General features: G+C 28.1%; 4 protein-coding genes across 4 annotated transcripts; 3 read left to right on the top strand and 1 right to left on the bottom strand.

Moving 5' to 3' along the window:
• Nucleotides 1-96: 96 nt before the first annotated feature.
• LOC117213604 (nuclear fragile X mental retardation-interacting protein 1-like) lies at nt 97-6,298 on the top strand. Its single transcript, XM_033459088.1, has 6 exons — nt 97-861; nt 1,390-1,581; nt 4,975-5,273; nt 5,343-5,572; nt 5,668-5,853; nt 5,964-6,298. Exons 1-6 carry the CDS (start codon nt 433-435, stop codon nt 6,281-6,283), a joined length of 1,656 nt encoding a protein of 551 aa, XP_033314979.1. The 5' UTR covers nt 97-432; the 3' UTR covers nt 6,284-6,298.
• Nucleotides 6,299-6,378: 80 nt separating this feature from the next.
• Nucleotides 6,379-10,898, bottom strand: LOC117213603 (RNA cytidine acetyltransferase). Its single transcript, XM_033459087.1, has 17 exons — nt 10,680-10,898; nt 10,290-10,553; nt 10,066-10,224; nt 9,699-9,935; nt 9,415-9,619; nt 9,233-9,354; nt 9,019-9,155; nt 8,661-8,936; nt 8,505-8,586; nt 8,325-8,441; nt 8,072-8,248; nt 7,860-8,007; nt 7,630-7,774; nt 7,349-7,554; nt 7,100-7,272; nt 6,752-7,000; nt 6,379-6,659 (listed from the first exon to the last, which is right to left on the bottom strand). Exons 1-17 carry the CDS (start codon nt 10,785-10,787, stop codon nt 6,432-6,434), a joined length of 3,033 nt encoding a protein of 1,010 aa, XP_033314978.1. The 5' UTR covers nt 10,788-10,898; the 3' UTR covers nt 6,379-6,431.
• Nucleotides 10,899-11,133: 235 nt separating this feature from the next.
• Nucleotides 11,134-13,861, top strand: LOC117213682 (adenosine kinase-like). The gene is made up of 6 exons (XM_033459227.1): nt 11,134-11,214; nt 11,583-11,804; nt 12,082-12,255; nt 12,332-12,602; nt 12,717-12,986; nt 13,058-13,861. Exons 2-6 carry the CDS (start codon nt 11,605-11,607, stop codon nt 13,256-13,258), a joined length of 1,116 nt encoding a protein of 371 aa, XP_033315118.1. The 5' UTR covers nt 11,134-11,214; nt 11,583-11,604; the 3' UTR covers nt 13,259-13,861.
• Nucleotides 13,862-14,229: 368 nt separating this feature from the next.
• Nucleotides 14,230-16,127, top strand: LOC117213837 (zinc finger matrin-type protein 2). Its single transcript, XM_033459534.1, has 5 exons — nt 14,230-14,383; nt 14,751-14,971; nt 15,056-15,129; nt 15,222-15,367; nt 15,457-16,127. Exons 1-5 carry the CDS (start codon nt 14,375-14,377, stop codon nt 15,598-15,600), a joined length of 594 nt encoding a protein of 197 aa, XP_033315425.1. The 5' UTR covers nt 14,230-14,374; the 3' UTR covers nt 15,601-16,127.
• Nucleotides 16,128-21,693: the final 5,566 nt, after the last annotated feature.

Below are 21,693 nucleotides of genomic sequence, written 5' to 3' on the forward strand. Positions count from 1 at the left end.
TTATACAATATCAAATTTTTAAATTGTACAAAATATTTCAGATCAACTTTCTAATATCTTTTACTTTCAGATACCGGAACTTCAAATCGATTTATACATCTTGAAGTTTGTTGTTCGTGACTACTGAGAGCAAGCTCATCGGTACTGATTGCTATTTGCCGTATAAAAGGTTTATTTGCGTACAAGTTCGTAATGTTTTCACGATTTTCTCGACTACAACTAATACCGTAATTGGTTTTGCAATCAAAGTTAATTACGATAATATCGAGAAGTGTATAATATCGACATATATTACGTATTTCTCGTATAAACAGTGTGTGAAGTTAGAGTCTTAACCTCGTAAATAACGTTTCACATTCGACGGTATATCAATCATATACTGCTTAAAATTGTAAAAGTGATTGAAAAAGATTCACATCAAAGAAAATAATAATGAGTCCTTTAAATCGAGGACCTCTGCTAGGGCCAAGAGTCCCACCCGCTGGTATACGACCTCCACCACCTCCTAGATTTGGTGGTAGACTTCCACCTCCTGGTTTACCTCCAAGAATGCCACCACCTCCAATGAATCCAGTTTTTGGGCCAATAAGACAAAGATTACCACCACCACCACGACCAGTTGGAGTAAATCGACCAAGTGGACCAATGCCATTATTTGGTCCAAGAGTCAGAGGTATTGCTCCTATGGTTCCACCGATTAGTTTAAGAGGTGTAGGACCTAGAGGACCATTAATGAGGCCTTGGCATAGAAGAGCATTACCTCCTCAGATTTTATCTCATATGAGACCAAGATTTTCAGTTGGCAATGGCAATGCAAAAGGCAAAGCACTGAATAATGTAAAAAAAGTCAGTAAACTTGAAGTAAGTATGAAGTTTTTTAATCATCTTGATATTTGTAGAGTTGAGCAAATAATAATTCTATTACTTTGTCAAAACATGTAGTAATAACTGCATGAGAATGAAGGCATGAGCAATGAATTTATTTAATTTATTGATTATTATTTTTCTTATTTAAATATGATTTACTTGTATTTTAGTCTCAGTAGTATTATGAAGGAAATAATTATCTACTTTTTATTCTAAATTGTCTTTTGTATTTGAAGTGACTTATTTCAGATTGTGGTATTTAAATAAAATGGATTTATGAATTAATCTAAAATTAGTTATTATGAAACACATGAAGGAGAAAAGTTTATGTTTCTAGATATAATTATTAAAATTCTTCATTGCCTAATAATAGATTTTTGATAAAATTTAATGTATTGATTGACAATAAACAGCAACTTGTTTTATCATATACATATATATGCTTTGATATCTAAAAAGAAATTAAGAATACAAATTTTGAAGTTATTTAAATTCTGACTAAAAGATATTATAATTATTTAGGAATTAGAACTAAAGAAACCATGGATGACTGATGAAATTCGAAGTGAAATACAAAAGAAAAATAAGTTGTATGCTAAAGCAAAAAAGAATAAAGATGCAAAAGAATGGGAAGAATTTAAGGATTTAAGAAACAAAGTAACAAGGATGATCAGAGATGCTAAAAATGATTATCTTGCAAAACATCCAGAACAGGTATTTTTTCCATTTAATTTTTGTACATATAGTATAAAATAATATTCTTTTCATAACTAACAATTTATTAAGGGAGATTAAACTATACTTTTTTGATTAATAGTTATTTCATATATCTTTTATTTAAAATATGTTATGTACAAATTATGTAAAAAGAAGAAGGTGTAATTTTTATATATAAAGTAGTAGCCCTACAATATAGGAAAAATTACAACAGTAACTAAGTTTGCAATTTTGATCATTTTATTTTCTGCATAATAAATTTTAAATTATTTTAATAAAGAAGAGTCAATATTTTATATATTTATAACTTGATATTTTGTGTACTATACATTTTCCTATAATGTTTATAGATATTATACTACGATTAAAAATACAACACCATTTACAGTTTCATATCTATAGAAAGATTTGTTATATACTTTTATACAATTCAAAAAGTTTGTGAAATATCAGTTACAGGATTGGTAATCTGTATGGCTGTGTGGGATTCCAAGACTTTTGAGTTTCCAAGTCTTGAGACAATTCTGCACATTTCTAATAATCAGTAATTATTGTAAAAAATGAGTATAATACACTAACTTGTAGCACATCCTTTTTAATAGTTTTAACAATAGCTTTACTATTATTACTTATGTAATAAATATTTCATTATAATGAGAGGACAAAAGAGGTAGACCACCCTGTAGAAATAAGTAACAAGTAATTGTACATGCTTTCAATGCAATTAATATCTGTATTCTTCTACTATTTGTGAGTATTAACATAATAATCAAAGACTGTATTTGGTGTATCTTATATCATAGGTACAATAAAATTCCACTTCATTTGTTTTAGCAATTTGCACTAAGTATTTTTAAAACATTTCTTAAGATTTAAGGGTATTAATATAATATATAATATAAGGATTTAGATTTATTTGTTGTGAGATGATTTATATATGTATAGACATGCTAAACAGTTATAGTTATAATTTATAAATGTAAATACTTTTTTATAATATTCAAATCATTTACAAGCCAACAATATTTAATTGCATTATAATAATTATATATGTAGATACATTTATTTCATTTGTATTAATTGTTTTATTTAAAATAATATATTTGGGATTATAAAATATAATAAAAGTATTTTTACAAAAAGAAGATCCTAAAAAAATTACATTTGTCTAATAATAAATTTTTAATTTTGATAATAATACTACTAATATATTATTTATGTACAAGATAAATATTATTTGCATCATTTAATTGGCTCCTGTCATAGTTGACAAATTGCTTTGATTACAGGGTGGTCAAAAAACAGATGATAAGAATACGATCGAATCCGAGGGTGTTCAGAAAACTGAGAATGCGACTGAGCAATCAGAGCAAATGGAGCTAACGGAGGAGATGCAGCCTTCCAGCGAACAGGCACAGTCTTAAGCTTCAGGCTACTCCTCCATATAAACAATTGAACAGTTGAAATTACACAAGTATTCTGTTTTCAAACTTCAGAACGATTTGATTCTTTCTTATTTCAATGTGCAGTATATTGAGAACACTGCAGTTTAAATACTTGTATCATTTTTAATCACAAAATTTGTATTATTATCCGTTTTTTTGTCATTTGTAAAATATCATTTCTTTGCAATATAAGTTCATTCTTAGCATTTATATTATAAGTGTGTAATGTTAAACTATCATGCTAAAATATTTTGAGAAAGTAGAGTTTAATGATGAATAACATTTGAATAATAGATATTCTCTTATTTTTAGTAATACTTATAAAAACTAAACTGTTTTTTTTTCTTACATCATTAGTATATGCTTATATATAAATGTAAAATTTTGTATATTTCCTATACATATACTTTCATGTTAGAAGTATTAAATACCTAACCTTTTTTCACACCAATATATCTATATAAAAATCTGGCCTTTGTTAACTCTGTTATCATAAAGCTCTTTAATTGCTCTTTGGCCAGTATACAGTGCTGCAAGCTATAACATTCTTAATGGAAAATTTTGTGGAATCGCTAAAATATTCTCTGACATACAAATTTGATTCAGTATAAAATGTTTCTTAAGTATTTTCTTCATAGCTTGTGGCTCTGTATCAAGATATGACAATTTTTGTAATTGTTTGTTATTATGTGCCGTAGTATTGAATATTTTCATTTCAATAATACATGACTTCCACAAAATATAAATTCAGAACAAGATAAATTTGTAATTAAGATACGTATTGTAAGAATAAATCGTATTTCTATAAGTTCTAAATCTGGTGTCCCCAATTACTCTATAAACCACAAAAAGAATTCTAATATGCGTTCAATAATCGTTCTGAAATATGAAAATGACCTTTTAGATTTCATGCATCAAATAACTTTTATAAAAGTATTGTCTTCCTAAAATTTTGATCAATTACACGTTACATCATCGCATATAATAAAGATATACTTTGTTTAATTAATATTATGTGATAAGTAAAATTATTAGATCTACAATATTAGATATACTTTTACTTCAAAACAATTTAAAATAAGAATTTATTATATTGCTTAAAAGTTTTAATGAAGGACTTTTTATACTGCCAATCTAATTCTATATTTTAGGACTATAATATTTACATTTTTTACAAATTACTTTCTACTGCTATACATTTGTGGTAACCATAAAATATTTTTTTTTGTAACTATACACAAAATTTATCCTATGTTAATTGTTGATTTAAAATATGAGATATAAATGTGTGTTTATAATACTTATGTAAACTTAATAAGCGAATTTCTGAATACCCTGGAAAAGATTTTAAAATGTAAAGTGTAAGCAATAGTTGCATATAACAGCAATCATACAAATAATCATTATTTGTAATACATTTTTATATTTACTTATATACATATATCAAATATTCATTTTACTCAAATAATTATGAAAAAATACTTCTATAATCTTATAAATGTTACAGTATCGTTAATAATTCCTATTAATTTTTAATATCCTTTTCTACAAACTTTATATTGAGAATGTAGGTATGTGAATGTAGATATCTCAATTAAGAAATAATTTACATCATCTACTAATGTAAAACATCTTTGTAAGCAATTACTCTATGCATAACTTTATATCTAAATTATTCAAACTAAAAATCTATCATGTCCTAAACAAAAGAATTATTTTAAAAAATACAGTACTCTTTGAATTTCAAGTAAATATTCATGTATTATATGGTACCAAAACAAAAAATTATGAAACCATGGAATTAATGTATAAAACAGACATTGAAAGAAGTCAGCGAAGTCTCACATATTACTACTTTCATTAACAATTGTACCTCAAGAAGTATTTTTGCATTGAATTTGAATGTGAACAATGTATAAAAAATATTTGAAATAACCATTTTTAGGCTCATCTTTATCCAAGTGATGAAGAACCATATGATCAAAGAGATGAAAATTACATCAGTTCAGAGGATGATGAATTATTTTATTGTGAAATATGTGATAAAGATTTTTCATCAGAAGATGCTCTTTCTGAACACAAAACGGGACATAAACTTTGTGGTATTGATGGATGTACCTTCTCTGCTCATCCATTACTTATTGAAAAGCACATTATTATGCAACATAATACTGGTTTGTATCATAAAATAAAAAATGTATCAACTCCAGAAGAGATTGAGAAGTGGATAATGGAGCGAAAAAGGTAAGTTATAATAATTTTTAAAGTTGGTAATAATTAAGATAATTTGTATGATATTTAATAATATTGTAGGAGATATCCTACAAAAGCTAATGTTGAATTGCGAAAGGCAGAAGAAATGGAAAAGGTACAAAGAGGAGAAATAATTAAACAGAAACAAGAGGTTACTAAACGGAAAAGAAAAAATTTTGTACGTTCTAATAATCAAAAAACAGCAATAAAGAAGGAGCCTATCAAGATATCGAACAATTTTGTAGAACTGAAAGAGAAATACAGGGGTGTATATCAATTTTCTGGAACATGTGAGCATTCTATTATTGTGTTCATGTAATTTATATATATACATTTTAATATTCTTTTTTCGTTTTTAACATATTTATATGAATAATATTTGTAGTAAGCTTAAGAAATGAAAGTTTACAAACAGAAGATCAATCTAATAATGATATTAAAGATGACTACAAGGAAAATAATAATTATATTTCTGATGAAGAGGAAACATTAGTTGCATTACCAAAATTTACTATTGCTACTTGTAGTATACCCAATTTAGTAGCAGATTACAGAAGTGCTTCTGAGGAAAGTAGGTATATTTATATTAATTTATAATAAACTCATTATTCGTAATGGAGAAGTTATTATTTAATGTTCATATATATTTTATATATAAGTTCTATAAAATAATATTTGTAGGTGATGCACCTGAAGAAATACCACTTAAACAAATAAAATTAGATAATGACACAATAATAGAAGAAAGTAGTGCAATGAAAAAAATTGTTGATAAAAATAAAGTTGTTGGGAATAATTTGCAGTCAACAGATACAGTTCCTAAAATTTCTAAGATTAAACAGCCTATTACAGTAAAACGAAATTCAAATACAACGATAAATAAGAAACAACCATATACGTCCCAATTATTGCAAAAATTACTTTCAAGATCTATTCAACATGAGAGAAATTTAATTTGCCAATGTGTAAAATATATAGTAGATAATAATTTTTTTGATTAAAATTTTGTAGTTTAATCCGTAATGTAGATATTTGTTAACTATCTTCCTTTATATCAAAATATATCTTTTATTAAAATAGAGCAAGGATAAATGAATATTATGATATATAATCATTTATTAAATTTTATAGGTTATATATTTACACCAATTAAGTTTTGAAAGAACGTTTTTTTTTCTTAAATTGTTTCTTCGGAATTTCTGAAGCATTATCATCTTCTCCTCCTCTCTTCTCTCCACTTTTTATAGATATAAGATGCTTACTTTTCTTTCCTGAAAGTGCATCATTCCAATCAGTTTCTGTCCCTTTAATTGCATATTGTTCTAAGTCTTCTCTTTTCAATTTTTCCAATTCAGCTTTTTGTTTTGCTTTTAGTTCCTAAAATTAAATTTATATAATATAATAAATTTTATTATAGATATATTAAAAAATATTTAATATATTTGATATTGTAAAGAAAATAATCAAACCTTAGCTGCAGATTCTAATTCATCGTACAAACTTTGTCCATTGATGGGATTCAATTGCACTTTTTCATTATCAGTTTCCATTTTCATCATGGTGGTTTCAATAAAATTCTCTGCTATTCTATTAAGGCATTGTACAAATTTACGTATTGTACGATTGAATAAACCAAGTAGCTGTGTTGGTGGTAAATCTAATTCTTCGGCTAATTTATCAACAGTTTTGTGTTGCAAGCCTAATCCTAATAAAATTGCCTAAGAATAAAAATAGGAACATTAATAAATATCATAAAAAGTTATATTTAAATACAATTATTTCAATGTTATTAGAGACATTATAAACATCATAAATACCGATTGCACTGCCGATAAATTAGTATCACCCATCATGTTTAGAAAGTATGTACGTGCTAATGATGGCAATAAATCCATTATTAAATGATAGTCCGCCATATTATTACCATACATGGTTAAACGTTTTAGATCGTAAGATGTAAAATAAATATCTAATATATCTTTCGTCAATGCTAAAGAAAGTAATTATATATATTATAGAGACAAATATAAACATCAAGGCAAATATATCATTAGAAATGCACTAACTTGTAATCTCTGATGAAACCGATTTGTTAATCAATATACTTAAAGCCAAAGAGGACGAATACATGTTAAATGATATAGACAACAGATTTATAAATCGTTTACGAAAGTCATTCCAGTATGCTTGTAGCCACTTAACATCTTGTTCAGAATTTATTTTGTACAACATAATACATGAATGTTCACCTGTAATATCATTTGTTGTTTGCCTAAAGAAAGAAAAAATAAATAATTACTTTTGTTTAATATATGATGTAATAATATTAATAAACATTAATGCTAACCTTAAATATACTGGTACAAAACTAGCTCGTTTCCAAAATTTTAAGAGGGGTTCAGTAACCCCAAAAGACACTCCAATATAATCCAAACTTTCTGGGCGTCTTTCGCTTAGTTTTAAAAGAAGTGGTGGCAGAGAAGCTCGAGGTTCTAAAAGATAATTAATATAAAATTAATAGGATAAATTAAAATTATATAATGTTTAGTATATAGTACAATAAATTTGTGCAGTTACCTAATCTTTCTTCTAACAAATTCACTTCTTCATCTTGAACTTTTGATATTTGTGTTGTGCATGTTTCTGGCAGTGTTTCGTTAATATTCAGTATTTTCATTTCGTAATATTGTTTCAATAATTCCAGTGCTCTAGCACCATATCCCATCTATATCAAAATATTTATTGAGTACAAATTACTTTCATTGATTTATATGATGATATACACTTACTCCCTGATATTCAGGATGTGTTGCAATGCGGACAATACGTGCTCCAGCCAACGCCGGAAAATCTTGATCTTGATATTGTTGAGCAATAGTCCATGGTATAAGATCACCAGCTGCTCTACGCCCTCGAACTAGTCCATCATTTATAGTATTTTTACTTACTTCACCTTCTAAGCAAATCTACACATTATAGAAATATTAGAACTACCAGAAGTATTGAAGTTACATTATATACATATTATATTATATTACTCACTTGAATAACCACTAATACCTCAGGTAACGTTTTCCTGTTTGAATCTATTGGACCCAAAAGACAAAATAAATGATGTGCTGGCGCATCAGACATCATTTGTAAATCATTTGGACTATTCTGAAACATTATTAGAAATTCTGTGTCTTTTCAAACTTTAAAAGAATGAAAGAATATATTTACCTTATAGTGCGAGGCGACATAAAGAGCTACTAATCTTTGCAAAAATAATTCAGATGCTTTGTGATAAGAAAATAAGGTATCTCTAAAAAAAGAATGTAATAATATGAAACACTAAACATTATACAAAATAATAATTATTGTTGAAAACTTAATTACCTATTTATGTAATATAACTGACACATATCAGGAGGTGGGCATCCAGATAATATAGGTGTATTTGTTGTAGCATTTAAACATAATAAATCGCACAGCCATTGCTCAACAGAATCTCCTGGTTTATAACGAATAGATTCCTCTAAAGTCAGTTCATGTAACTGCCTCCCAATAATAATCTTTTCATTTTGTTGTTTCTCGTGACTATTTGAGCCTATAGTTTGACTTCTTAGTTGTTGTAATAGTTTTAATGATAAAGATCTACCTGTTCCTTCATATCTATTAAAAATATATAAGTATAAGTTGTATATAAATATTAAACCATGATTAAGAAGATAATTGAAACATAAGATATAATTACCCATTAATAGTTGATGCAAGAAATATTAAATAAGGACCAAGCATAGCTTTCACATAGGGGAGAGGTATTGCTGCAGCTTCATCAATTACAAGTAATTCAGCTTGACTTAATTTGTGGGCATCAGTAGGATGAATGTACTAAGAAAAATAGATTTCTTGTTAATTATATTTACATTATTATTTTGACAAATTGATCTTATATATCAAAAGTATACCTGAATTGTTTGCCTGTGATCTCGAAAGACATTTACACGTACAGTAGCTTTATTAAATTCAGGATTTGTAGATTGTACAAGTCCATAATCAAGATGTTCTTGATATCCTAATGCATCAAATCCTAAAAATATAAAATAAAATTTTACTATATTGAAATATGACATTACCTTTTAATATTTACCTTTAAAAACGAATTCAAATAGCGTATTCAAATTTTCTGGACTTGGACTTGAAATGTAGATGTTTGAATAACCAAATGTTATGGCACCAGCAACAGCTAAACCTAATGCTGCAGATTTTCCACGACCTCTGGCTGCAGTTAAGGAAACAGTGGATCTCAATGTTTTTTCTGATATGCATTCAATAAATTTAAGAAGTGCTTTTGCCTAAAAATATTAATATACATATTTACATAATATACATAAAAATAAAAATATACATATTTATTTATTTTATGTATTAAACCTGATCAATTGTCTTGCAACAATTAACAAGAGAAGAAATAGGTTGTGTATCTTTTAAACTTTCTTTCAATGCATCTAATTCTGATAAATTTTCAGAAGAGGTTGGTTTTTCTATGGATTCAATCTTTAAATTGTGTGATGATAATGGCAATACATTCAATTGATCATCAACAACTAAACATCTTTTACATGAAGCAAGAGATAATAAAAATCTTTCATTAAATCGACCAACAACATCCTAGAATTAGATAAAAAATATTAAGAAATTATTTAAGTTAAAATGTTATTAGTTTACAACTTACTTAAAACTATTGTTCAAATTAAACAAATCTATTTATAAACTAATAAAATAAAAATTAATGACATACCTTATGTGCTTCTGTACGAAATCTTTTATGCACATCCATATTCATAGTATATAATTGTTTTAAGGAGTTTATTGATTGTAAAAGAAATACTATAAGTCCTCCTCCTTCAATAGTTTCAATAGTTCGTGCTAATAAATTTGGTGTAATTGCTTCAAAATCCTAAGAAAAATTATTTTCTGTTAAAGTGATCATTTATGTCCAACTTAAATAAATGGAAATCTTACTTGTAAAACACACATGCCATATGTGTTCCCCAATATTTTATGTGTTTCATGATAATAACAATATCGTATATTAGTAGAAACAACAAATAATTCAAATGGGTCATCTTCATTCACATCCAATTTTCCTGATCTAACTTTCTTTTGTATGGATTTCATTCGCTTCTTTCTATGACTACTAAAGCCTAAATCTTTCTTATAACACCAAAGAACGGAAGGTCTAGCTTTTACAATAGTCTTTGATAACATATGATGTAGTAAAACAATCTAATAAAAAATTGTAATTTTAAAATTTTTAAAATTTATTAACACATATAAATTAACATAAATATATAACAGAAATTTAATTATACACTTATATATTTATTATTTACAAATTTAATGTATACTAACCTGATCTCGTGCTTTTTCACCAATAACAATAAACATTGTTCTATGTCCCGTAACAACACCATTTTCAATTAAAACACGAACACGATTATCTATCTTTTTTCGAACCATTTTGAGGATAAAATGCTTCTCTCTTGTCTAAATTTTATTCGAAAACGTGTACTACGCGCACAGTGTACGTTTAAATCACAATGCTCGTATCCATCTTATATCCTTAATGTTAACCCACATGTACAATAAATTGTCACTAGATATTTTTATGAAAACATTTAATTATTATAAAAAATAAATAGTGTAAAAATCATTAATTTTTATAGCTATACGATTTAATTATATCACAATAATACATAATACATTAAAATTGGATGAAAATTAAATATTTAGACTCGATTCATATTAAAATTGAATAGTATGTGAAATTTATATATTTCTTTACTTAGGTATCAATAATTTGACTATACGTATATGATTATAACACGAATAAAGATTTTGATTATTTATTTAATAAAAAGCAGGAAGCATAATTATATATTTAAAGGTATTTTGAAGGGTAGTAATCTTTACGTGGATCTTAAGTAGAGCAAAAATATATAAAGCATATCACACGTAATTGATTTTTTCCGCGATTACATATTATTCATAAAAACATGAATATTTTTATAAAAAAAAACATTTGAGAACTTTTATATTATATGAAGTGAATATTAAGAAAATATTTTTAATTTACTTAAAGTACTTTTAGATAAATAATGTAACTATTAGTTGTACTTCTTATCATAAACATATTACAGTTGGTTTCAAATATTATTGTTTTTAAAAACTGCAAAGTGCATGTCGAATATTTATAATTATAACATACATAAATATGTCATAGGTTAATTATAAATGATTTATTTATAAATGTAGCCCTGTAGTATATTTATAAAAAATGGTTGAAAAAGTTTCATTAAGAAGATCTATTGCAAAACTGGATTGTCCAGCTATTATAGCTTTTGGCAATCCTTTGCTGGATGTTTATGTAACAATAAAAAATGATGATTTGTTGAAAAAGTTCAATCTTCCTACGGATGGAGAAATAGAACTTCCTGTTGAAAAAATGCAGGAGTTGCTGGCGGATTTACCACTAGAGTTAATAAGTATATTTGTTAATACATGTTATATGTTCACATTGTGTATATTTTATACAAGTATTTATCTTTTCCTGTGGTTTAAAAATCAAAATATGAAAGTAATTGATTTGTTTGTGTAAAAAATATACAGTGCAAACATTGTCACTTTAATATTTATTTACAAATTTTTTTAATTCAATCAATATTGTTTGTTTATTAGTATCATTACTATAAAAGAAAACAACACAATTACATTACTAACAATTTAAATGTCATTAATGATATATATGAAATAGATCACGACATAGATTCAGTGCTGGAGGATCAGCACAAAATTCAATGAGAGTTTTACAATGGCTTTGCGATGAAACTCATCAAAATCAATATACTATATATTGTGGAGGACTTGGAAATGATTCAGGGGGGAAAATGTTGGAGATCTTAGTTAGATCAGCAGGTGTGGATGTCAGGTTTGTAGATGCTTTAAATTTTCTGTCTCAGTTTATTCTGTTTATGATACGTTTTTAAATGTACATATTTTTACAGATATGCAATACATCCAACTTTACCTACAGGACATTGTATAGCATTGACAAGTGAATCAACTCGTAGTCTTGTTGCTAATATAGGAGCTGCTGGTGTATATACTCTAGATGACCTTAAGAAAACCAATTTATCATTGGATACAATAAAAATAATTTATATTGAAGGATTTTTCCTAACACACAGTTTTCCTTTAGTAAAAGATCTTGTTAAACAAGCAGAAGAGAGAGACATAATTATTGCTTTCAACTTAAATGGAACATATATATTTAATGTACGTAAATATTCTAAATTTTAACTAGTAGTTTTAATCAATGAAACGACAAAATTATTACATCTAGGGTAATAGTATTAGAAATTAATAATAATATTAAATCAACTTTTGTAGGATCATCACATAGCAATTTGTGAAATGGTAGGGTATGCAAATATTGTATTTGGTAACGCAAGAGAAATGGAAGCTTTGGCTCAATCATTAAATGTTACATATGAAGATGTAACAGATATACCATTTTTACTGAATAGTTTAAAGAGAATTACAGTTAATGTTTGTAATACAGTCAATGAAGATTGGTTGCGTCATGGGGGAGTATTTGTTATGACTCAAGGTGGCTCAGCTCCAGCAATTACTGTTTGGGGAAGAAGTCAATCTGTTCAAGTATGTTACAAAGAGAGAAACAATTTCCTAAGTTACAAAACTGAATGAAAATTCGTTTATATTTTATTCAGGTACAACCAATTAAACCAAAGGCTCCTGTTGTAGACACTACAGGTGCTGGTGATGCTTTGGCAGCTGGTTTTCTAGCCGGCGTTTTAGCTCGATGGAAACCAAAATATTGCTTAGAATATGGTTGCAAAGTAGCATCATTTATGGTAACCAAACTTGGTATTACACTACCAGATAATGTACCACCAGATTTATTAGAATAACAATGTTAATTACGAACGAAACGGTTTATCATTAAACAATACTTATCTATCTCATGTGAAATTCTACAAGTAACTTTTACTCAGACTTTTATTAGAAAAAGAATTGTTGTGATAATAGAAATATAAAGCTTCATATTTATGTTTACATCTAAACTACATTGTAGCTTTATCTACAACTGTTATACGATTGTTGTAGAAACAAAGTTTTAGTTTATTTAATATGTTATATCATTGTTAGATTTATAAAATTTAAAAATAATCATTGTTTTTATTGTGAAAAAAGTCATATCGTATATCTATCATATAGATTGGTGCCAAGGGATTTACTTATATTGTTAATTGTATTTTAAAAATGGTAGAATACAATATCTTTAATAAATTTCTATTAACATTAATAAAAAGAACAATATATATAACTTTGTTCAGATATATAAATGTTTGTCATATTGCATTGTACAAAATCTTATAGTTTAAATTTTTAAACAAAGAGAGTTTAGCTGATAAAGTTTATTATACACTGGGGAAGATGCTATATCTATAAAAACTGATGTACAAAAGTATTGTACAAATTTATTTTTACAAATAAAATTATTTTGAAAAATATCTCTTCATTTTTAATCATAAGACATTTTTTAATCCAGTTAAAGTAATTTTTTTCTATATAATTTTAAGGTTAAATACAAACATATTCGATTGGTATTTATTTCTATATTGTTTCAATATCTTATTGAAAAAAGAGTGAGAAATTATTAAAAAAATAAATACAAAATTTAGTATTGTTTAAAATATTATTTTATTTTATTCAATATTTTATTTTAATCAATAAACTATTAATTCCAGAATATATAAAAAGTTAATTTTAATGAACGTACTGTCAGTCAAAAAATATAACAAGGGAGAAAGTTAATGAATTTCTAATCATGTTTGCGCTTTAATTTAAGTATAATAAAATGTTATAAAATATTTTTTCATAAAAGCAGGTGTATTTAAATTCACAAATACTCAAATACAAAATGGCGCAATAGAAGTGTGCTCTTAGTGCAAGTAAAACGAAGCGAGGAAAATAATTTATTTTTCTATGTGTAATAGACTTGACTGAAATTAAGAATTTTGAAAATGTCTATGGTAAGGATTTAAATAATCTTCATACATATGAAGTTTCATAGTAAATTCCGTTAATGTATTTCTATCATTAAAGTAATTTATACGATTTCGATTAAAAACACCGTTTATTGTATTTCCTAACCTAACTTTCATGTTAAAGTAGTAAAAATAATAATATTTTAAACATGCAATCATTAATTTCGATATGATGAGAAAAAAAGGGAAATTAAATCATGAATGCAGCTTATAATATATATCTATATGTGTTTATATGCATATATACAACGAAAGTGCACAATTTTTCATATTCATAATTAAGATTTTATATGTCTTTTATACTTTATTGGTATCAGTTTATTTAAATAACGTAGTAAATTAACTTTTTTAGCGACCTGATGATCATAGGAGAAAATGGAACAGAGAAGAGTACGAAAGAATAGCACTTCAGCGTCTTCAGGATGAGATTGCTGAAGAAGAGTTGGGAATTCCAAAACAACCTGCAGTAAAAAGAGAGTTGCTCAAACAAAGGGATTATAAAGTTGATCTTGAATCTAAATTAGGAAAAAGTGTTGTTATTAATAAAAATACACCATCATCACAAACTGGAGGGTAAAAATACATTTTAAAAAGTCTCTTTTATATGAAATATAAGATACAAAAATTGTAATTCTTGTAAACGTATTATACTTACAGGTACTACTGCAATGTTTGCGATTGTGTTGTCAAGGATTCTATTAATTTCTTGGATCATATCAATGGCACAAAACGTAATCAACTATATACATTATTTTTTATTTTATTACATTATTATGTTATTTTGTATACTTCGATATTAATTGCTTAAATAATTATCTTTCAGATCAACGTAATTTGGGTATGTCAATGAAAATAGAACGATCTACATTAGAGCAGGTTAAAGCACGCTTTGCAACGAACAAAAAGAAATTAGAAGAAAAAAAGAAGGATTATGATTTAGAACAGAGAGTAAAAGAATTAAAGGAAGAGGTTTGTTTTATCCCTTGTATTCCTTTTGTGCAAGTATACTTTATTTATTACCTAATTTTTCATAATCAAATATTTTTTATTGTCCACAGGAAGAGAAGATAAAAGAGTACAGAAAGGAGAAGAGGAAAGACAAGAAAAGAAAAATTGAAGAAATCAATGAAGATAATGGTGGACCTTCAGATGAAATGGCAGCGATAATGGGTTTTTCAGGTTTTGGTTCTAAAAAAAAGTGACAATGAGATACTATCGGATTATTTGATGAAAAATTGCCTTCTGAAGATGTATCTTAAGAAAAGACTATGATGTTATTAATTTCTTAAGAAATGTTTCATTTGAGAATTAACATTGAACACTACAAGATCATGGATAAAAAAGACTGATCTTATTATAAAGATTTATCTTTGATATCAATATTTAAGTTTCAATATAATGTAATTTATTTCCTTTTTCTTGCATGACCAGTGTTTAAATGAATAGATAATTTTTATCTATATCTGATATAATGAACAGCAATTCATTTTCTAACACAATGAAAGTATGTTGATTTAGCATATAAAACAGTAAAATCACTATGGAAATTATGTGAAATAGCTTTAGCCTTATGAGTCACTTGTCGTTAATGTACTCTAGATTTACTGCAATACTAAAGTTAAGCTTTATGAAGTGTATTTACAGTTTTCCTGGACCAGCAATGTAATGAACATTATTTAAACAATATTGTAATTTGTCAATAAAAGTACAAGATTTTATAAACATGGAATTATTGTCGTTTATAAAACTGCATTTACATTATTGTACACGTGAAGTCTACGATAAATAGCAAGTTTCAAATTTTTGATAAAACGAAAGTGGATGCCTCTGAAGTATTCGCTGCTGTATCGTAATCATTTCTACAACTTTCTTTCTTGCACTTCCAATCTCTCGTTCCTTATCTTACCTTCGAAAAAGAGGAAGATAATATCCACTCGCAGCTTACCTTCACGCGCACACATGCATATTCGACGCACACTTAGGTATATTCTCACTCTTTTTCTTTCTGAAGTTGCAAGAGAGAAGGTATCCAGGAGAATTGAAAGCAAGTATGTAGGCTCCTCCTACCTAGAACTAAACTCTGGGACCGTTTTACTTGGTTCATCTTAGCATCGTAGTCCAGTGTAGTCAACACTTGTGATCACGGAGCGTTCACGAGTGCCGCCATTTATCCGAAGGTCGATCATTCGTAGTCAAGAGATTGGAAGCCGTAGTCTCGGAGGTCGTTCCTCCGCGAGATAGTTTGCACGTGATTTCTGATTGACTATAGTCAGTGCACGTGCGTTAGTGGCACGCATCAATTTGACGTTTCGATACTTTGCTTCTTTTGCTCTTTACAATCCATAACGTGCAAATAAACAGTAAAAATTTATACTTCATCATATACTCAAGTAGTCGATACTTTACTATTTTCGTTCTTCAAAACTCATAACGCGTAGATAAATAATAAAAATTTATGTCTTTAGTCATATATTCAAGTAGTTGAAGAATTAAGTGTAATGCTGCAAAATATAAATTAACCTAACAAATTTGAAAATTTTCAAGAGCAACGTAAATCAAGAGTAACGTTCGAGTTCTAAACAATGAATTGAGCAGCGAGAATTTCAAGAAAAATATGATGTTTCGTGATGGTTGTCGAAATGACAGAAGTCAAGCAATTCTGACAGAAGATTCGTTGTGATACAACGCGGATGAACAACGATTAATTTGAATGTCTTCATGATAGATTTTACAAACGTGAGTGCTGGTGAACTATTATTCCGTTCTATGAAAAATTCGAGAAATTTCACTTAACGATGCCACGAACTCTCCATCCCATCCAGGAATGTAACTCCGGAAAGTCAAGTGAGTTTATATATTTAGTTTATACATTCATACATTGCGGACAATAAAATATTTTATTATATATTATTATTATATATTATATATTATTATATTGCCACAATTTTGTAGAACATAGATATTAGCTACATACAGTGAGCCACGAAACTATTCGTACGCAAATTAAATACACATGTTTCTACATTACAAAATTATTATCTTATTATTTCATTAATTTTTTTAAATTCCCGACTGTACGTATAATTCTGTGAATCGTTGTATGGTTTGAAAACTAGATTAACTTCACTACATTAATAAATTTAATATGATAATAATAGAATATGGCACATAAAAAGATAATTTATTTGACGGAAATGTTTGAAAAAATATAATTCAAATTATTCTTAACGATTATTCGTAATCGTTTTTAATGAATGAAAAATTATCTTCTTCGGAGTGTATTTTAACGGATCATATGAAGAATCTCTTTTTACGTATTACAGATGTTCGATGTTTCTTGTTCTGAAACGACGTGCACTTTCCCTTTTCTTTTCCACGGAAGTGAAAATAATCGGTCTAGAATGAATTTTTCCCGTTATATGCCATTTGCTTGCTTCTCTCCGACTTTTATTTTCAGAATTTCTGTTCACTCGTGCGCGATCGATCGCCACAATCGAACCAATGTACCGAAACGATCGATATATCACGATGAATTTCTCGTTTGTCTTAACTTTTAACCTAAAATTGATAAAAAAATAGAGTAATGAATAGAAGTATTGGCGCAGACTAACTTATCTCATAAAATTCTGTGTGAATTGATAAAAAATCATGATTCTCTATTCAATCCTCTGCAAAATATGAGAAGTAGGGGTTAAAAATAGATATGATATCGATTTTGGTTTATAAAACATTCTGAATAATTGTTAGAAGGAACTGAAATTTTTGTTCGCGTCTATATTGAGGTAATAGAAATTTTAATAAGATGTATTTTATGCATTCGTAATAACATTCACTAATCTCCTATTATAATGTTTTATTATAATATTATAATATTCTTTATATATATAATATTCTTATATTAAGACTAATATTTTTAATATTATTATGATTGTATTAGCAATATGTATTATAATGTTAACGTCACTAACGATATACAACGCCAGTGATTTCAATGCCTGATAAGAATACTGTGTCGTCATGCTGAACGCGTTCGTTATGTACCTCTATATACCAGTATTTTATATGAGTGGCACTTTGAGATTAATTTAGATTTATTTTAAGTAACGAAATAAGTTAATGTCAAATTGACGTGGTTAGTTAAATGAATCTCAGACAATTATTGCTTGGAATAAAAGTAATATTGTGTTCACGAATGTAATATCTAGCTGTGTCTTGTGATCAGGCTTGATCGAGAAAGTAAACGTCGAAAGTCGCCGACAGAAGGTGTTTAACGTACGACGTTAGTTTTAATGTAACGATAGCCATGTTCTATAGAACTTTCTGAAAGTCTTTCAATGTCCAGTTTTTAAGAGTGGTACCCATAATGACGTCTCTCGAAATTCATACAACACTGTCCTCAATCATAACGGGTTTCTTCTTTGCGGGCCGAACTAAACTAGAAACATGTTCGTTTTTTGTCGCGTAATATGATTTGGCACGTGGTAATTTCGATCGATTTTTAATCACTGACCTATCCTTCTTACATGCTGTTGTATTCATTCTTCTTCTTATCCTTGCTTATTTTTTTGTTCGAACTTTACTCTTGTTGGTTTTCATTTGTATAAACTTTTTGTCAATTTCCAGAGTTTATATAATAAAAAATAATCAATTTCTGAAGTTCATATAAGAACATAGCCACTTTTCCAATTCTGCATCAAAGTGTGGATAGGTGCTACAAGAAATCCTTTTATTTTACCAAAATTTGATTAAGAAAGAAAAGTGAAGAAGAGAGAAACTTCGAACGTCGAGCATCCAGTCTAAAAAAGTTTCTGTTATCAAATAGAAAACGAGAATAACAATTACCAAGTTTAGCAGAGCGAATCTAGGTTTACCGTCACGCTGTTGTTTCAACGTGGACACACGACGCGATTAAATAATAATTTTAATTGAGTTACACGCGTTTAATTGTGGAGGACTTTTAAATATCAATACTTTGCGCACAAAGTATTTGTTAAATTACGATATAATCGACATGATAATGATCACTCTCGTGATCGAATAAATGAAAAATATTGTTTCGAACATGAAATCATTATTACTTACTTGTATAGAGATACTTGTATAGAACTAGAAGCATAGGTCGTGTTGAATGAAGAAGTTGTTTAGTTTCTGAAATAACAGTACCATGACGTTATAATATACAACCAATAACTGTATTGCGAGTTTTAAGAATCGCACGTCTCCCAGTGCGACATTGGAATGCAGTTCTTTGAACTATTCGGTCCTTATAAGTTCTTTGTAATGACAACGCGTCGATACATTTTTTGTTACTGTGCTTTCTTACCAATGATTATGATAGCATATGTTCGATCATTTATTTATCGACTATTTGTTTCGTTTTAATAAATTGTAGTTTAAATACGTAACGATATTTGTTAGTGCATTGTGATATATTAGATATAATATAAATGTGTTATCAAGCCTGACATAATTTGTCAAGCATTTTCATCATCGTTATCAAAAAGTACTATATCATCCTCAAAAAATTCGCAGTTACGTTAATTTATTTATTCATTTAACGTTAATAATTACATTCAAATAAATTTAGTCTATTTTATTGTATCATCTTGCAGTGCTATCATCTTTGTAATAAATGCATTATAATAATAATAATGCATTTATTGGTCACCTTGTGTAGCGTCTTGTCACGATGATACGCGAGTTTCTACAATGGCCGACGTTTATCAATTTTTCTAGCGGTATATTATCTACTGTCCAGCTATTTACGAACGAGCATGCTCGCCTAAAGCAAAACGCGGAAGAATTTGCCGTTGGAACATCGGTATAGCTAGCTAGTGATTATCGGGCAGAATGCTCCGACCTCTAACACCTGTTAGAGGCTCGTCTCTCTCTCTCTAAGTTAGTTTTGCCCGTGGATAAAGGGTCTCGAAGTTTCAGTCACGTCTCTTCTAAACTTATGGTTCACACGTGAAAAATCCGTGTTTCCACTTTACCATAATCGGTACCGAGGGTTAACGGTCTTTCTTCTGTCTGCAATTTTCCGATGATAACAGTTGCTTCTCCATAGGAAAACGACACACTGTATATGTCACCGTAATTGCAGATATTTTAATACTGGAAACATAATCGCACTTACTAATTGTTAGGTTTGATTGTAATTAGGATGGTAATATATTATTTGATATCCACTTGTGAGAATCGCGTTGAATGAAATGCCTATGTGGCTGTTGGTGTGTAAAAGTAGAATACATAGAAAGAAAAAACAAATGATGAGGTGATAGATTTGTAAGAATATACAGGGTGCTCTGGAAAGAAGATTGAATAATTTGGAAAGATATGGCAGTTGAAAATTGTAATGTTGTAATTCGTAACTTTGAGAATTTGATCACGTATTTCAACTCTTAAAAGTATCATTTCTTTAGTTTTATGATCAATTAAGTTATAATTTTATTGTCTGCCACGAAGTAAAATACAACATACGTGTTATAGATAGAAATTTGCAGCAAATTAACTTTTATAACTTTTTACTTACTATCTACTCAGTAAAGATATAGATTTTATCCCAAATCAGTTCTGATGATCTGGTGATATGTATTTATAACAAATTTGCGAATCTCTGATCTACATTAAGATTGAGAATCACTCTTCGTATCATCATATCATCTCAAATTTCCATTATTCTTCTCTTTTATTACATCTAACGAACGAATAAAATAGATATCTTGAACGTCATCGTTGCTGAACATTTTATTAAAGTAACGATTATTCTCGCGGATATAAGCAGCGATTTTATCCAGATAATGGCCCGTAACCACGACGAGCTTGATTAATGAGATGTTACGTCAACGAAACACGTTTTCTGGAAAATCACCTAACCCAGATGATGGAAAAGGTAAAAGCTATCGCTCCCATGAAGGATGTGAAACCTTTTTCGTCATTCTGGTCACGAACAAGAGCCAGATCCATACGATCGACCTCCAGCCACCTCCACGACCACGGGACATTGTTTCTGGTAAAACTAAAGCCAAGAAACGACATTTACCTTTTGTGTTTGATCGGGTGCACTCGTCGAAGACGGAGCTTTCAAAAATGCTTAGAAATACGAGAAAAATATAAAAGTGTCTGTTAGTGTCTCCAGCGCCTGGATTTCATCGATAGAATCGTTTAAGGAGTTGGCAAGAAATTGCTAAAGAAGAACCTGGAATTCGCTTCATCGAAGAAACATATGTTTTACAATTACGGGTCTCTTTAATTGGTGATTTAAATTTTAGTGCAACGATCAGAGTTATCAAAAT

The sequence above is a fragment of the Bombus bifarius genome, unplaced genomic scaffold, assembly GCF_011952205.1.
Source record: "Bombus bifarius isolate JDL3187 unplaced genomic scaffold, Bbif_JDL3187 scf7180000009125, whole genome shotgun sequence".
Taxonomy (NCBI): domain Eukaryota; kingdom Metazoa; phylum Arthropoda; class Insecta; order Hymenoptera; family Apidae; genus Bombus; species Bombus bifarius.

What these genes read in the sequence shown, in the direction of transcription:
- LOC117213604 (XM_033459088.1), top strand. Translation starts at nt 433, where the DNA reads ATGAGTCCTTTAAATCGAGGACCTCTGCTAGGGCCAAGAGTCCCACCC. An exon ending in AAAAAGTCAGTAAACTTGAA is followed by an intron (nt 862 to 1,389) that starts GTAAGTATGAAG and finishes ATAATTATTTAG; the next exon opens with GAATTAGAACTAAAGAAACC. An exon ending in TTGCAAAACATCCAGAACAG is followed by an intron (nt 1,582 to 4,974) that starts GTATTTTTTCCA and finishes AACCATTTTTAG; the next exon opens with GCTCATCTTTATCCAAGTGA.
- LOC117213603 (XM_033459087.1), bottom strand. Translation starts at nt 10,787, where the DNA reads ATGGTTCGAAAAAAGATAGATAATCGTGTTCGTGTTTTAATTGAAAAT. An exon ending in GTTGCAAGACAATTGATCAG is followed by an intron (nt 9,620 to 9,698) that starts GTTTAATACATA and finishes TAATATTTTTAG; the next exon opens with GCAAAAGCACTTCTTAAATT. An exon ending in AGGTATTAGTGGTTATTCAA is followed by an intron (nt 8,249 to 8,324) that starts GTGAGTAATATA and finishes TATAATGTGTAG; the next exon opens with ATTTGCTTAGAAGGTGAAGT.
- LOC117213682 (XM_033459227.1), top strand. Translation starts at nt 11,605, where the DNA reads ATGGTTGAAAAAGTTTCATTAAGAAGATCTATTGCAAAACTGGATTGT. An exon ending in TCAGCAGGTGTGGATGTCAG is followed by an intron (nt 12,256 to 12,331) that starts GTTTGTAGATGC and finishes ATATTTTTACAG; the next exon opens with ATATGCAATACATCCAACTT. An exon ending in ATGGAACATATATATTTAAT is followed by an intron (nt 12,603 to 12,716) that starts GTACGTAAATAT and finishes CAACTTTTGTAG; the next exon opens with GATCATCACATAGCAATTTG.
- LOC117213837 (XM_033459534.1), top strand. An exon ending in CCATCATCACAAACTGGAGG is followed by an intron (nt 14,972 to 15,055) that starts GTAAAAATACAT and finishes TTATACTTACAG; the next exon opens with GTACTACTGCAATGTTTGCG. An exon ending in TCATATCAATGGCACAAAAC is followed by an intron (nt 15,130 to 15,221) that starts GTAATCAACTAT and finishes ATTATCTTTCAG; the next exon opens with ATCAACGTAATTTGGGTATG.